Source organism: Dromiciops gliroides, chromosome 4, assembly GCF_019393635.1.
Source record: "Dromiciops gliroides isolate mDroGli1 chromosome 4, mDroGli1.pri, whole genome shotgun sequence".
In the NCBI taxonomy this organism is placed as follows: Eukaryota; Metazoa; Chordata; class Mammalia; order Microbiotheria; family Microbiotheriidae; genus Dromiciops; species Dromiciops gliroides.
This window is the reverse complement of record NC_057864.1, coordinates 256762772-256780985: the sequence shown is the minus strand read 5'-3', so window position 1 is coordinate 256780985 and position 18214 is coordinate 256762772. Positions and strand designations below refer to the sequence as shown.

Sequence of the window (18214 nt, the reverse complement as noted above, 5' to 3'; positions counted from 1 at the left end):
ATGTATTTTTCTAATAATTGGTATCTTTCAGATATTTTGAAAATCTTTCCCTCAAATATCCACAAAATTGTGTCATTTCCATCATATTGGTACTTTATCTGTCTTTGGTGTTATTCAACTATTTATCCAATTTTTGAGTGTGTGTGTCTAAAAACATTTTTCTTTCTTTGAAAATCAGGGACTATTGCAAATATAGTGACTCCATTTTCATTGACAAAGTAAAAATTTTGTTATAAAAACAAGAAATGATGTCTTCTCAACCTGAAATGTATTACTCAATTTTATGGAGCATGATAGAATTGACTCAATGGATTCATGCTTCAGAGCCATTTCAAGGATTGTAGACAGTGACACTTCAGTGTGACGGTGAGAGGTAGAGGAGAAACAGAATGGTGAGAAGTTCAGTCGAGGATGTAACTTTGAGGTGAGCTTTGAAGGAAGCTACAGATTCTGAGATGCAGAGATGAAGAAAAAGTGTATGTCAGAGATGAAAAAACACTTTCTCAAAACACTAAATGTATGTGGGGGAGGGGTTGGGATATCGCATATGGGCAACAGCTAGCAGCAGGTCAGTTTGGCTGGAACAGGACATTCCTGAAAGTGAGTCATAAGACATAAGACAGACACAGTAGATGGGAATTATAGGATCCTAGTTTTAGAACTGGAAAGGATCTTAGTGGCTATTGAGTAAAATCTTTCTCATTTGGCATAAATCATATAATCTGATTCTGAGATCACTGCAGATCACAGATTTTGAGTTGGAAGGGACCTACAGTTCATCTAGTCTAATCTCTTTAGTAAGTGTTAAGTGTCAGAATCCGGATTTGAACTCAGGTCCTCCTGAATCCAAGGCCAGTGCTTTATCCACTGCGCCACCTAGCTGCTCCCAAAGCATTAATTTTTAACTTTATTTTTCTCTGGTTTTTTGTGTCTTTTCTTTTATAACATGGCTAATATGAAAATATGTTTTCTATGACTGCACATTATAATCTATAGGAAATTGCTCCAGGAGTGTGTATGGGAGATGGAGGAAAAGAATTTGCAACTCAAAATTTTTTTTACATGATAACTTTATTATATATTTAAAAGGAATAGCAAGTTGTACAAAATAAAATGTTGCAGTTTCATGTAAAATCATCTTTTTTTCCTATTCTGGTGCTACAAAATTCTTGTTTTATTTCTTATAGAGACTTGTCCCTAGTTGCCTGTGTAACTTTGGGTACACAGAATTTCCAGTTAAGAAAGTAAATCCCACAGGCATTTAATATTTGAACTTAGTTCATTCTGATCACCATAGATAATGTCTCTGTCCCAAGCCTCAATATTTCCTAGGGTTAAGCATTCCTCCTTTAAATTCTGTAATTCTTTTTTCCCCCATAAAAGTATTTAATTATTTTCCAGTTACATGTAGAGACAGTTTGCAACATTTGCTTTTATAAGATTTCTAGTTTCAATTTTTCTCCCTCCTTCCCCTCCCTCCCCGCTCCCCAAGATAGCAAGCAAGCCAATAGATTATATATGTATAATCACATTAAACATATTTCTACATTAGTCATACTGTGTAAGAAGAATCAGAGCAAAAAGGAAAAACCTCAAAAAAGAAAAACAAAAAAATTAGAGGTAGTATGGTTCCATCTGCATCTAGATTCCATAGTTTTTTTTTTCTTTTTTGGATTTGGAGCGCATTTTCCATCTTGAGTCCTTTGGAACTATCATGGACCATTGTGTTGCTGAGAAGAGTCAAGTCTATCACAGTTGATTAACATACAATGTTGTTGATACTGTGTACAGTGTTCTCCTGGTTCTGCTCATCTCACTCAGCATCAGTTCATGTAAGACCTTGCAGGTTTCTCTGAAATCTGCCTGCTCATCGTTTCTTACAGCACAATAGTATTCCATTACATTCATATGCCACAACTTGTTCAGCCATTCCCCAATGGATGGGCATCCTCTCAATTTCCAATTCCTTGCCACTACAAAAAGAGCAGCTATAAATGCAATCCCAAATTATAAGAAACAAATGTTAAAAATTATTGCCACATGTATTTGAGGAAAATAAAAAAATAAAAACATTGAGGCCTTATAATTCCAAAGAAAAAAGGATTATAAGGGCTCTGAAGATGTGGTCTTGGTCACAAATATTCCTAACATTTGTACCTAACTATCATTTTTTATTAAGTTTGTGCATACTCTCCTCCATCGTGAGTGTGCCTTGTGTTTATGGGAGCAAGGGTTGTAACTGTTTTACTTTCTATGCCATTTGAGCAAATGACTTTTTTAATAGTTAATTTATTCTACTGGTTGAATGTCAACGGGAAGCACCATAGTAGGAGCTTGGTATCTAGAGTGTTAAGATGGCGGTTATTCCTAGAATCTCAGATAACACCCATCCCTCTGGGGAAACCCAATTTGCTAATGTGAGTTGTAGGGGAATGAGGCTAGAGGGGTGTGATACATTTGACTACCTATCGTTTTCCCTCTCTCATTCTCAATTTTATTATCTGTAGAATAAGGGATGAAGGAGTAGGTTGGACTTGAGGTCCAGCTCTAAATCAATGGTTCAACTAAATATATGATTTTTTTTTTGGTTATTTTACTATGGATTATATGGACCAGTCTGACCTTATCCAACTGAGCTGAAGGACAGAAATAGGTGTGCCCTTAGATCCTCGAGGATACCATTGGAAGGACTGGACTATATTTTTAAAAAGTATGGTCTAATCGAGATTATTATTTTTATAAGGAACTGGAAAAATTAAAAGTTTGCTAAGGTTTTTTAAAAATTTATTTATTTATTTATTTATTTTTGGAATGAGGGTTAGGTGACTTGCCCAAAGTCACACAGCTAGTAAATGTCAAGTGTCTGAGGCTGGTGGTGCTAAGGTTTTCAATGGTGAAGTCCGGTCATAGATAGATTCAACTCAATAGATGCTGAGTTTTAAAGTGATAAAATGAAACAATACAGCAGACTAATTTTTAACACTGTAAAGCAATTTCTGTGCATGCCACATTAGACTATCTCTGGTCTCTTATTGATTTTCTTTATAGTTTCATTTATTAGGGAACCTCCAATCATTTTCACTTGACTGAGAAAAACCTATTCCTTCTAACCATGTCCTTGAAGGCTCGTTTTACTTGCTGATTCCTTAGGGTATAGATGAAAGGGTTCAACAGGGGGGCAACTGAGGTATTCAGCACAGCTACTCCCTTATTAAAAGTTGCTGCTTCTTTCATAGAAGGGTTAACATACATGAAGATGCAGCTGCCATAGGAGAGAGACACAACAATCATGTGGGAAGAGCAGGTGGAAAATGCCTTTTTCCTTTTCTGAGCAGAAGGGATTCTCATAATTGTCCTCATGATATATGCATAGGAGATAATCACTAACACTAATGTAAAGAGAAGAGTCACTACAGCCAAGACAAACTCAGTCATCTCTATGAAGTGTGTGTCTGCACAGGCCAACTGGAGCAATATGGTATAGTCACAACAGTAATGGTTGATGATATTGGATGCACAGAATGGCAACCTTACAGTCATGATGTGTGGCCCAATAACCACCATGAAGCCAGAGAACCAGGAGCTGAGGACGAGATGGAGACAAAGCCTCTTGTTCATCACCATCGTATAATGCAAGGGCTTACAGATGGCCACATAGCGGTCATAGGACATGGCAGCCAAAAGGTAAAACTCTGTTGCTCCCAAGAAGATGGCAAAAAAATATTGAGTAAAGCATCCAGCAAAGGAAATGGTCTTGTTCCCGGTTGCCATGTTCACTAGCATTTTGGGAACAAAGACAGTTGTAAAGCAAATTTCCAAGAAGGAGAAGTTCCGGAGGAAGAAATACATGGGAGTCTGGAGCTGGGAATCCAGCAAGGTGAGAATAATGATGGTCAGATTTCCAGTGACACTTAGAAGATAAGTTAGTAGCAGAAAAACAAAAAGAATACCTTGGGCCCGAGGGTCATTTGTCAATCCTACAAGGATGAACTCTGTCACTGAGGTTTGGTTTGCCATCATTGACATCTGCCAAAGTTGAGGTAGAAAAGAAGTGAGAGAGGTCAAAATGAAGTTATGTATACCAGAGAAACTAGGGGAAATCAAATGAAGGAAGGGATAGAGTGAGGGAGAAAGAGAGGAAGCTTTTGCTAAGCATAGTTATGTGCCAGGCACTATGCTAAGTGCTTTAGAGATATGATATTATTTAATTCTTACAATAACCATTGGATGTAGGGGTTATTATCCCCATTTTACAGTTGAGGATACTGATGCAGACAAAAGTTAAGTGACTTGCCCAGGGTCGTACAACTTGTGTTGGATGGCTGGTTTTCAATTCAAGTATTCCTGTTTCTTTGTCCACACTCCTCCCTTCTTTCTCCCTCTGCCCCAGTGGATGCAGTCAGAGGGTGTAATCTCAGAAGATGAATTATTAATGTGTTGACAAGTTGCAATTATCTGGACCACCTTTTTCCTGTGGACAAACGAAATATTGGTCTGTACCCAGCAAGCTAGTATAAGGGACTTATCCACAGGAAAGGTGTTGATAATGTGGCATGAAATGAAATATAAAACATGATGGGGTATCCATCCCTATATGCAGAGGAATGTGTCCCTTGAGTGAATCTGAAAGGAAATAACACCACAGGATGAAGAATAAATCAGCTCCCTTAGGCCAGGGGAGGCTCCTAGAAGAGGAACTCAAGAAAAGAAAGCCTCCTGAGGTGAGGCCAATATTTTGAGCCTCTGGGTCTACTAGCACATTAACATCCATCATCTGTGGTTACATCCTGTGACTACATCAAAGTATGTGTGGGGAATGGAAGATCAATCTCCCCTTCCAACATCAGTATTGTATAACATTACTAATAGTGACTACTATTAATTAATAATTTAAAATAAAGCAATAGACTGGCCTTCTTATAAAACTTTAATGGTTAGAAAGTGCTTCGTATGCATCATATCATTTAAGCCTCACAATAATATTATGAATTAGTACTCACAAAGGCAAGCACTAACATAGTGATCAAAAGAAGCGATACAAGGACAGTCTCAAGGTCCCTCTGAAGAACTTTGGAATTGATTTCTGACATGAGAAGCTTTGGCAAAAGACCACCCAGTGTGGTGTGCCTGCATCAAAGAAGGGGCTATGCTATATGAGCACAGCAGAATTGAAGTAGCTCAAAAGAATCATGAGATGCCATGATGATCTCCAGATCTAGATAAAGAACTGTGCAGTCTGAATGTAGATCAAAGCCTATTATTTTTACTTTGTTATTTTGTTTTTTTCCTGTGGTTTTCCCCTTTTGTTCTGATTCTTCTTTCACAACATGACTTATGTGAAAATATGTTTAACATGATTGTACATATATAACCTATATCAGATTTCTTTGTTTTCTTGGGAAGGAGGGGAGCTAGAAAAATTTAGAACTCAAAATCTTACAAAAATGAATGCTGAAAGCTATCTTTACATGTAATTGGAAAAAAATAAAATACTATTAAGGGAAAAAATTATAAAATAAAAAAGACCAAAAAAAGCAACATGAGATGTGCGACTTTAGAGAATCCACCCTAAATATTCACATGAACTGTTTGTTCCCGACATGTAGTTGAGCATTCTGAGCTCATATTGGTATGATCAGCTACAGTTGGACACAGTATAATTTGACGCCAACATAGTGATGTCATTTTGGTCCTCTTCAATAATGAATGACAGAAACCAATCAACAAACCACCATTTCATGGATAAAGAGTCTTCTAGATGTTGTGACTTTCTCATGGTTGTTGAAAATAAGTGGGATATAAATTTAGTCCTTCCTGATCCCCAAGGCCAGCAGTCAGTGCACATAGGAGAAGATACTAAAAGATTTTGAACAAAGGAGTTACATAATCAATCTCTGCATGAGAAAGTGTAAGGCTGGAGAAATGCAGAGGTCAAACCTGGGGATTGAGATTTGTCATCATCTGCATAAGGGTGGTGAGAGATAGCGCGGTGTCAAAAATGTTATCTAGGAACTGGGAGATTGGTGTTGCTCTCTATGGTGACAGGAAAGGTAGGAGATGGGGAGCTGAAAATCATATCTTGGTTTTGGATGTGTTGAGTTAAGATGTCTGAAAGGCAGTTGGAGATGATAGATTGAAGGTCAGCAGAGAACTTAAGCAGATAAATAGAATTGAAAATCATATAGAACATCATAAAATCCATGGGAACTAAAAGATCAGTGTGAAGTAGTATAGAAGAAAAGAGGGCTCAGGACACAATCCTGGGGATCACTTTTTAATTAAAGGGTACAATCTGAAGGAGGATTTAGCAAAGGATATTGAGAAGGACTGGTCAGATGGCCAAGAAAAGAACCAGGAAAGAGTGCCAACCTGATAACCCAGAGAGAAAAGAGACTGTTAAGGAGGAAAGGGTGGGCAATGGTGTCAAAGACTCCAGAGAAGTTAAGTAGAGTGAGGATTAGCAAAAGGCCATTAGATTTGGCAGTTAGGAGATCACTGGTAACTTTGGAGAGAGCAGTTTAGTAGAATGTTGAAGTTCAGAGTCATGTTATAAGAGATTAAGAAGAGAGGGAGAGAGAAAGTGGAGGCACGTTATTTTAGGTGGCTTTTCCCCAAGGACTTTAACCAGAAAGGGCAGAAGAGATCCTTTCCTCTTATTTTCTTTCTTTTTAAAAAATTCTTTTTGTTTTATTCTCTTTGGTACTGTAAACATGACAAACATTCCATCTTTATCTGCATCAGTGCTTTCTGAATTGAATCTATAGAACAACAAAATCTCATCACTGGAAGGAACCTCAAACTGTATACTTTTTTCAACCTATACTTTTATTTTTTATTTTTAATTTTTTTGGTGAGGCAATTGGTGTTAAGTGACTTGCCCAGGGTCACACAGCTAGTAAATGTCAAGTATCTGAAGCTGGATTTGAACTCAGGTACTCCTGAATCCAGGGCCGGTGCTCTATTCACTGTGCCACCTAGCTGCCCCCAACCTATACTTTAAAAAAAATTTATTTTTAAATTATTGAATAAAACAAGCATTTCCATAACATAGTATACTAAAAAAGGTGACTACACATGAAACTGCAAATCTATTATATATGACAGGCTATTTATTTTAAATATATAATAAAGTTTACCTGTAAATTAAAAAAAAAATTCCCTCCCCACCCTAGAGATCATTACCATTAGACACAAATAGGTATTGTGTGTATGTATAATTACTTGACACAGCAATTTACTAGCTCTTTCTCTTAATGCAAATACCATCTTTCTTTATATGTCCTATATAGTTAATTTAGGTACTTATAACTGTCAAAATGACTCATTCTCTCAAAGCAATTCTTAAAACAATAATGCTTCTGTATACAATGTTTTCTTGGTTCTACTCATTTTGCTCTTCATTATTTTTTTTCTTATCGCACAGTAGTATTTCATCACAATAATATACCACAACTTCTCTGCCATTCCCCGATTGTTATGCTTCCCTGCAATGTCTAATTCTTCACCAGCACAAAGAGAGGTACTATAAACATTTTAGAACATATGGGTTCTTTTCCTTTCCTTTTTTTTTTTTTTGGCAGGGCAATGGGGGTTAAGTGACTTGCCCAGGGTCACACAGCTAGTAAATGTCTGAGGCTGGGTTTGAACTCAGGTCCTCCTGAATCCAAGGCTGGTGCCTTATCCACTGCACCACCTAGATGCCCCCTTTTCCTTTCCTTTTAATCATCTTTGGAAATAGGCTAATAGTGGTATTGCTGGGTTAAAGGGTAAAGGCTGTTTTTTTTGTTTGTTTGTTTGTGTGTGTGTGTGTGGTTTTTTTGTTTTGTTTTGTTTTGTTTTTTTGTAGGGTGATGAGGATTAAGTGCCGAGAGTCACACAACTACTGTCAAGTGTCTGAGGCCAGATTTGAATTCAGGTCCTCCTGAATCTGGGGCCAGTGCTTTATCCACTGTGCCACCTAGCTGCCCTGGTATAGGCTGCTTTAAGCACTCTTTGGGTATAATTCCAGATTGCCCTCCAAATGGTTGGATCAGATTACAATTCCAACAACAATGAATCAGTGTCCCAATTGTTCCACAACCTTTCCAACATTTCTCATTTTCCACTTCAATCATTTTAGCTAATATGGTAGGTTGTTTTCATTTGCATTTCTTTAATCAATAATGATTTTTTTGCATTTTTCATAGAACTATAAGTTGTTTTGGTTTCTTTTTTTGAAAGCTACTTGTTCATATCCTTTGACCATTTATCAATTAGCAAATGACTATTGTTCTTATTTGACAAAGTTTTTTTTTCTATATTTGAGATGAGACCTTTATCTGAGAAAATAGCCATAAAAATTTCCCCAATTTTCTGCTTTTATTCTAATCTTGGCTATAATTGTTTTATTTGTACAAACCTTTTAAATTTAATGTAATCAAAATTATCCATTGTACACCTAACTTTGCTCTCTACCTCTTGTTTATTCATAAATTGTTTGCCTATTCATAAGTCTGACAAGTAATATGTCTTATGCTCTTCTACTTTTCTTGTAGTCTCTCTTTTTATATCTAGGGTATGTATCCATTTTTACCTTATTTTGGTAAATGGTATAAGATGTAGAAAGGTAGATCAATAGAAGAGAGTAGACACACAATTTACGCAGCAAATAAATATAATAACTATGTATTTGACAAGTGTAAAGACTTAAGGGTAGGGGATAAGAATTCATTATTTGGTAAAAATCACTGGGAAAATGAAAGCAGTCTGATAGAAACTGGACATAGACCAATATCCCCCTTTTCCCTACTTCTTTTTATTATAGATTCTTTTAAAGCATGTGCACACATACATATACATAAATACATGATTCTTTTCCAATTTTTGTTTGTTTGTTTGTTTGTTTTTTTGTGGGGCAATGGGGGTTAAGTGACTTGCCCAGGGTCACACAGCTAGTAAGTATCAAGTGTCTGAGGCTGGATTTGAACTCAGGTACTCCTGAATTCAGGGCCAGTGCTCTATCCACTGCGCCACCTAGCTGCTCCCCTTTTCCAATTTTCTGATGCCAATAAGCTAGGAAAATCTATCTTGAGGAGCTACCTTCATCCACTTCATATCTTTCTCAGGGCTCACTTCTCCCCTCACAATCCATTAGACTGATAAAATAGGATAAGAGAAATAGTGGCTTACAAGGATGACTCGTCTGGCTTCCTTTTCTTGAACTCATTTCCAATTATCTCTTTCCTGAAGCAGTCATATTTCTGTGTATTTCCTAAGACTGTAGGATGCCTGGGCAGGTGGAATATTCATTCTGTTATGCATAGGACCTCATACTTAAAAATGCCCTCATCAGTGCTAATTGGGAATGACGTGTCAATTCTTGACATTCTCCCAATAGCTAAAGGATAAGTTAAAGGACAGACTTAGCTCCAAACAAAGGCATTTAATTATATTTTGGGGAATTAATGTGAAATACTGGAAAAGACAATTGATTTGAGTTCTATTCCTCTGGATCCTGTAACCAATCATCCTTATGACCCTAGGCCAGCCTCTTCATTGATGTCTGCCTCAATTTCTTATCAGTCTAGAACATGGCTTAGAAGCTTTGGTAAGGATTGGATAAGAGAATCAATTTAGAAACATTTTGGAAAATGGCAAGTGCTTCAGTGATTAGAGAATTTATTACTATTCTGACTCCTTGTAACAATAGTAGTATTTGAAATACTTTTTAAAAATCAAATTTACGTGTTAGTTGGAAGCTCTTTCCCCCACTTTTCTACTTATAATACACTTATCTTCAAATATACTTATCGTCTCTCCTCCCAATTGATTCTTTCCTCATAACAAAGATTAATAATTAAAAAGAAAAAAAGCCAATTTAAGAAGCAAACTTATACAGTGATGATGTCTGATACCCATAGTACTCTATCTCTGTAATGAATTGGGAAAGGTACATTTTCTCAATTTTTTTTTTTTAGGTCTATGCCTATCTCTTACTAAAGACTTTTCTTTCTTCCATTCAATAATAAATGGCTCAATAATATACTAAATATGGAAAATAAAATTGATGTTCTACATAGTAGTTTTCCCATAATTCCCTGAAATTATTAGAAAAAGAAATGCATTTAAAATTTAATTTAGAAGGAATTCTAACAGAATTAATTACGTGTATATTTAAAAGTATCATAAATGAACTTAAAAGAATTAGAAAGGTAATTATACTTTAAATATTAGAAATGAAAAATTAGAAATATATTTCTTGAAAGAAGTACAACTGTACTTCCACCAGGACAAAATTAATTACTAAAGATTTTCCCCCAAAAGAACTTAGTGTTCATCTTTGAGAGGTTAACCAAAGGGAAAAAAAAACCTAGGTTAGTTATCATAGATTATTTAATTGTATCAAACTTCATTTTATACTGGAATTTTTTACTGCAGTTCACATGATTATGCTCTAAAATGTTACTTGGTCTTTATTTTCATATACATGTGAAACAATAAGAAGTTCTTTTTTGTTTGTTTTTGGTGAGGCAATTGGGGTTAAGTGACTTGTCCAGGGTCACACAGCTAGTAAGTGTTAAGTGCCTGAGGCCGAATTTGAACTCAGGTCCTCCTGAATCCAGGGCTGGTTCTCTATCCACTGCGCCACCTAGCTGCCTCAGAAGTTCTTTAAATAATGTACAATTTCCCATTGAAAAATCAAAACATTTCACAACCTACAAAATCCAGATACATAATTTTCAATGTTAATTTATTGTAGGTCAGTTTCTTATTTTTCTATAGAAAACTGCTCAGTCTGTATTATTTTCCAACTGACACCTGGATTTTCAAGTTCCATTATCCTCAGAATAAAGGGACTTTACATCATGGATGTACAATCCAAGAACTTAACATGGAACAAATACTACCATTCAGTTATGATCTTAATGATTTTTGAAGGAGTTTGGTCTTTGATTTTAAAACAATGGTATAAACTAAAGTAAATTTAGCCTCTGAGTAGGAATTCTGTTCAAATCATAACCTGAGCATTTCATTCATAATTGGACACAGACATATGTAGATATAGATATGTATACATTTATATACATATTTGCATATAACTATATTTCAATGTAATTAGTTTCCTTTGTGCTCTTATGTATTTTACTCCATTTAAAGGAATTATTCAGAGAAGACATCCAAGGACTTCATCAGATGGTCAAAGGGATCCATGTCACAATAATCTTTGTGTGGACATTTTGCTGTCAATTGGAAAATATTGCAGACTTCAGTTGGAGAGTTTTCTGCAATGATCTAGAACATGTAAAAGTCTTTCTATGGGGTATTTATTATATCAACTGATTTCATTGGATAGCTTTGGTCATAATGAATGGATTGGCTACCTACATTGTACTCAACTTTTCACTTTGATGACTCAGACATAAACTGTAAGAATTCATTTAGAACTAACCAAAAGTTTCCAATTTATTTATTTTTTGTTTTTTCTAATTCCTTAACTCATTTTGGGGGGGGGCACACTACATAGGAATGGGGGAAATTTGTACACACGCAGACATTCAGGTGCTCTTATGATCCATTAGGTAGGGACAGCAAAAGTGATGCGCATATTGAAATGGATTCCTGTGCTTCCAAGGAAGTCTGAGCCCATTTAAGTTTTAGGATGCCTATCATGTATTTATTTAATTACTCTTTTACATATAGGTCCAACATGTGTTTGAACTCTTTGAATTTCAGGAATAGGGAGGTTCTTTTCCAACCTCACATTTTCTGACTGACAAATCCTCATTTTCCAATTCTACCAGCTCAGTAGTGACTTTCCCTTTCTCTGATAACTCATATTTCTTAATCAGTTACATGTGGAGATTTCCCCCAACATTTCACATTTTATGAGAAAATGTAGACAGTTTTCTGAATTTCTATTTATTAAACATCCTTTTTAAGGTGAGTAATTTCAATTTATGTTTAGTTGAAATTTATCCAGTGATATATGGATCACATTTTAATTTTCATTTTCTTAGGTAAATATTTCCCCAAAGGAAAACCAATAATTAACCCTTGGTGGTAATTTTAAAAGGACATTGGCTGATTATTCTGTGACTTTAAGAGTTTACATGGCTTCTCTGGGTCTTAATTCAAATTTCTCTTGGGAAAATGGAGTTGACCTCCATGATATGTAAGGTCCCTTCCTGCTCTAAACAAATGTTGCTATTGCAGCTCTCACATTCTCTGAGTCTCTGATTGCTGTGAGACTGTATTGATATAGAAAAGGAATGCTCTGTTTAAAAAGGGCTTCTCTTGGAAATTCAAGGCATTGGTTCTGAGACTTGTAATACTATTTGCTGGTAGATGAAATTGATACAATTCATAGTTATGATTTAAAAGTTAAACTGCTTTTCCCTCTTTCTTTAGTAATTGGGGGGAGGGGAAAATAGAATGTGATCATTAATGGTCATTCAAAGAATTCTGTGGTTGACATGCCAGCACTTAGGTGGCAAATCACAAAATTTCACTATTTTAGAACTTCTAGGAATGAAATATCTAGAAACTGTACATTCAACTGGGAAGAGGTTTAAGCATTTAAAATTTGAACTGTTAAGTAATTTATGAAATTATGAAATGTTGGTAAGAACCAGGCATACCTGGTTGTTTGGATACTCACCAGGAAAGACCAGAATTGGCAGCAGAAATTAGAGAGGCAATCACAATTTAATTAAACACAGGGGGCATGAGGACAAAAAGCCCATAAAGGCAGAGATGAGTGATGAAAGAGGGCACAGAGGAAGACAGTGTGGGAGGGAGGTAGATTGGTGAAACTCATGGGGAAGGGGAAGAGGCAGAGAGTGTCTTTCATGTAACCATGGATTAACATTGGGAGCATTAGGCAGCATGGACAACATGGAAGAGGACTTGGAAGGCAAGAGTTTGAGGTCTTATTGTTAAAGTGTTCTTTGACTTATTTGTGCCACCTTGGCATTAGTTCATTAACATTTTTATGGGAAAATGAGGGTTAAATGACTTACCCAGGGTCATTCTAGTTGAATGTTCGACTAGTGTCAAGTATCTGAGGCTGAATTTGAACTCAGGTCCTCCTGAATCCAGAGCTGGAGCTTTATCCACTGTGCCACTTAGATGCCCTAGTTCATTAACATTTGAAAATCATCTCAAAGTTACTGCTAAAACTTCAAAGTTGTCATCTCAAAGTTACCAGCACCGTTTTCATATTTTGCTGGTCTTTACTGTGGAGATCTGAATTTGTCTGGGATTTGCATATCATAGGACTAAAAACCTTAACAGAAGCACCTAGATGGCTTCACCTGATTCAGCACCTATTACTAAGATGTGAATTTTGGTTAATATATATATATATATATTTCTATATTATGTTCCTTTGAGCATATTTGTGTATTATGCTCCTTTGATCTTTGGCATGGGTTTGTACATGACTTCCAGGGTCCCCTTTGCAATCTTCTGTCCTGTGATCATCCCTTTATACTGGCTAATTATAAACTTACTTGCTCTAATGACTAAAAGGAGAGGAGTCATCAGGGAGATAGGAAAAATATAGAATTTTAACACAAAATTCAATATTGTAAACATCAACAAAATATAGGCTCTAAGTTAGGAAGTTGATTTAATTATTAAACTTACCTTTTCCAAATGACTTGAATGTTCCACATGCACCTATTCTTTTCTTAAAAAAGGATCTTTGAATATTCCATAGTGCTCATGTGGTAAGTAGAGTCCAGTCCATGGAAACATACTACATGATGCATGTGAAGTTCCTTAAGAGAGTTCATATTGAAGTTTGAAATGATTAATTCGATAAAATGTAGTCCCATAGTATTTAGGTACCAGCTCTGGAAGACACTTTAGAGATCATGTGGTCATTTTCAGATCATGAATTTAGGATTTAGAGACCAGAAATATCACATATTTTTACTCTTCACTTTATAGATAAGGTAATTGAGGCCTAGAGAGGTTATTTGACTTGCCCAAGTTTTCACAGAAATAGCTGACTGTTCTTTACACTATAGTTACTAGCTTTGTTCCCAAAGCACAGCAAGAGGAAATTACTCTATGTTGATAAGAAATAAGGCTATATTTGAGAAAACAGTGAAGATACTTTTTAAAAAGTTCAACTCTGTCCTTCAGGTTTGCCAGTGCTTGATCCTCTTAGAAGCTGATATGTTAAGAGTACAAAGAAGGGAAATAAGAGCATGAGGTTTGACAGGGGTGGGGAGAGGATATGGAGGACATGGGGTTGGCTCAAAATTGTTCCTGTACTTTCTTGCAGCTCTCTGAAGACTTTCTCTTTCTTCTGATCCAGGGAAAATGGTCTCAGAAAACTCCTCCTGTTCCTCTAGAGCTCATTTCTTTACCTAACCTTCTCTTCTCTCTCCTTGGTTTGGCTCTAACACTCTGGGGAAGGGAAGGACTGAGGACAAATTGTATTTGACTGAAGGAAGGTAACTTTGGAAGTAACCATCAAAACATATCTAAATGGATGAAAACCAGTCAGAAAAGGTTTGATTTTTCTTATCAGAAGAATAATGATGAGAAATGACCAAATGCAGGGAAAAGGTGTGTGAAAATTAGAATCCTTTAATGGTATCCAGACCCTGAGACCCCTCACCTACCTCACACTGGAAGAATGACTCTGGCCTCCTGTTCTGTCCAAAAGGTTCTAAGTGTAATTGCTCTGGAAGCTTTGAAGGCTTCAGTGTCCTTTGGGGCATGGTCCCTGGGCCATCAGGAAGGGCAGACACTAATTAAACTCTCTTTGGAATCCAGTGTAGAGATTTCTTTTTTCTTTTCTACTCTTTTTTCAAGTTATTCCTCAGGACTAGGAACCCCTATGGGCATACCCAGAAACCATGTCTACTTTTTCTACCAGTTAAGTATGGCCGCATTCACAGAATTCCTGACATAGTTATAGGTGGGTAGCAACAAATATATTTACATTTTGCCTTCACTATTCTCCACTTTTTTCAAGTAGTGATGAGGCACATTGATCTCTTTTGTTGTGAATGAAATCTATCTGAATTTTTAAATGGGAAATTCTTAGAAAAGATATGCTTCAAATAGGCAGGAATCTTATGATCATGGATAATTAAAAAAGGAGTATCCCAAACCTTTATCTAATTCCTCTCAGATTTAATTGGATACCATATGAAGTGATTCATTCTTCTTGGGAAGTGGAACTCTTGAGAGAAAATGAAGTACAATAACTGTTGTTAGCTAATCTGGATCATTGGGACCTCTTTACCTATTTCTTTCTACCTCCATCTCCATTTTTTCTTTTCACATGAATGTTCCAGATAATCCTCTTATATCCACCTTATATCTCTAGACAGTCAAAAGAAAGATCAATGTTATTGATGTATTAATCACATGGAAGCAAATTCAGTGTATTGCTTGGTAAAGTTAGACCCTATGGATGCAACAATGGTGAACTAAACAAGCATTAAAAAACCTTGCCCGTGCTTCCCATTGCCACCATTTTAGTTGGAGATCTTACTACTTTACACCTAGATAACTGTGACTGTCTTCTCATAGGTCTATAGGTTCTATCTAGTCCCTCCATTTAATTTCATGCTACCAGGTAAGGCTTCAGTACTCCACCAAATGCATGAGCTCATGAGTATGGGCACTTCCTCCACCAGTACAGATCAAAATCCATTCATTGACCTAGCAAGAGTTATTTATTAAGCACTTACTGTGTATCAGGCATTGTGCTGGATGCTGGGGATACATGTACCAAGAAGAAAAAAATCCCTGGTTGTAAAGAGCTTACATCCTAATGTGGGAGACTAGTAGTACATGTAACAATATGAATAAGATGGATATCTAAAGTTAATACAAAAACATAATATAGTTAAATACAAGTCCCTTTGGGTGGTAGGGCACTATAATTTGTGGCACTGTGGAGGAGAATCATAAAAGGCTTCATGTCTTCATGGTGCCTCGGCTGCATTTGAAAGGAAGAGAGGGATTCTGTGATATGGAGTTAAAGAGGGAGTGCATCCTAGGCATGAGAGATAGATAGTGCAAAGGCACTGAGAAGGCTGATTGAGTCTTCTTATCCTGTGTGATCCATGGGTTTTTGAATATTTTGTGGAAACTAATGTAACAGTAGAACAGTGGGCATTGAACCACAAATGTTTCTTTCTTTCTTTTTATTTATTTATTTATTTAATTAAAAAAATTTTTTTTAGTGAGGCAATTGGGGTTAAGTGACTTGCCCAGGGTCACACAGCTAGTATGTGTTAAGTGTCTGAGGCTGGATTTGAACTCAGGTACTCCTGACTCCAGGGCTGGTGCTCTATCCACTGCACCACCAACTGCCCCTTTTTCTTTCTTTTTAAAAAAACTTTTATTTATTTATTTATTTTTGGTGAGACAATTGGGGTTAAGTGACTTGCCCAGGGTCACACAGCTAGTGTCAAGTGTCTGAGGTCGGATTTAATCTCAGGCCCTCCTGAATCCAGGGCCGGTGCTCTATCCACTATGCCACTTAGCTGCCCCCACAAATGTTTCTTAAGCATCAACTAATGTACATATGGAAGTATGGCCAAGGCTGGGCATAAAGGATGAAAAATGACTGCTGTGGTCCCTGCCCTCAGGGAGCTTACTGTGTTTTTGTTTGTTTGTTTGTTTTTTTAGTGAGGCAATTGGGGTTAAGTAACTTGCCCAGGGTCACACAGCTAGTAAGTGTTAAGTGTCTGAGGCTGGATTTGAACTCAGGTCCTCCTGACTCCAGGGCCAGTGCTTTATCCACTATGCCACTTAGCTGTCCTCAACATTTATTTTTATAAGATTTCTAGTTCCACATTTTTCCCCCTCCCTCTCTTCCCTCCTCCCTCCCTAAGACAGCAAGCAATCTGATATAGGTTATATTTGTACAATCACATTAAACATATTTTTGCATTAGTCATGTTATGAAAGAAGAATCAGAACAAAAAGGAAAAACACCAAAAAAGAAAAGCAAAAATGTAGAGAAAGCATGGTTCAATCTGCATCTAGATTCCATACTTTTTTCTGGATATGGCAAACATTTTCCATCATGAGTCCTTTGGAATTATCTTGGACCATTTATTGCTGAGAAGAGTTAAGTCTATCACAGTTGATCATCACAATGTTCTCCTGGTTCTGCTCATATCATTCAGCATCAAAAACCTCAATTTTAAAAGTAAAAAAAACTAGCTAAAATATGAGTATGAAACAGAAAAAGACCCTTATGATTGAGAGTTTTTATGGTGACAGGGAAGAACAAAAACACAAAACTCAGATGAGGATGATACTGTCAAAATGCCTACATTTGAAGCCTCAAGTGGGAAGATGAATTGGTCTCAAGACCAAAAAGCATTCTTGGAAGAACTCCAAAAGGATTAAAAAAATAAATTAGAGAGGTAGAAGAAAAAAATGGTAAAGAAACGAGAGTTATGTAAGAAAATTATGAAAAAAAAAGTCAAAAGCTTAGAAAAGGAAGCTCAAAAATTGACTGAAGAAAGCAATTCCTTAAAAACTATAATTGTCCAAATTGGAAAAAAGTTGGCCAAATGTGAAAGGAGGTAGAAAAGCTGACTGAGAAAATAATGCCTTAAAAAATTAGAATTTGGCAGATGGAATATAATGACTCCATGAGATTCCAGGAATAAGTCAAACAGAATCAAAAGAATGAAAAAATAGAAGAAAATGTGAAATACCTCACTAGAAAGACAACTGACCTGGAAAATCGATCCAGGTGAGACAATATTTATTTATGTTTTTGTTTGTTTTTTTGCAGGGCAATGAGGGTTAAGTGACTTGCCCAGGGTCATATAGCTAGTGAATGTCAAGTGTCTGAGGCCGGATTTGAACTCAGGTCCTTCTGAATCCAGGGCCAGTGCTCTATCCACTGCACCACCTAGCTGCTCTCAGGTGAGATAATTTAAGAATTATTGGACTACCTGAAAGCCATGATCAGAAAAAGAGTTTAGACATCATATTTCATGAAATTATCAAGGAAAACTTCCCTGATATCATAGAATCAGAGGATAAAATAGTCATTGAAAGAATCTACTGATCACCTCCTGACACCTCAAAAGGAAAACTCCAAGGAAAATTGTAGACAAATTCCAGAATTGCCAGGTGAAGGAGAAAATACTTCCATCATCCAGAAAGAAATAAAAAATTAAATATCATGGAGCCTCCATGAGGATTACGTAGGACCTGGAAACTTCAACATAAAAGGGTA

At 36.4% G+C, this 18214-nt stretch overlaps 1 protein-coding gene across 1 annotated transcript; it reads right to left on the bottom strand.

The window, feature by feature from the left end:
- Window positions 1-3078: 3078 nt before the first annotated feature.
- LOC122725801 (olfactory receptor 6C4-like) lies at window positions 3079-4020 on the bottom strand. The gene has a single exon (XM_043963118.1). It carries the CDS (start codon window positions 4018-4020, stop codon window positions 3079-3081), a length of 942 nt encoding a protein of 313 aa, XP_043819053.1.
- Window positions 4021-18214: the final 14194 nt, after the last annotated feature.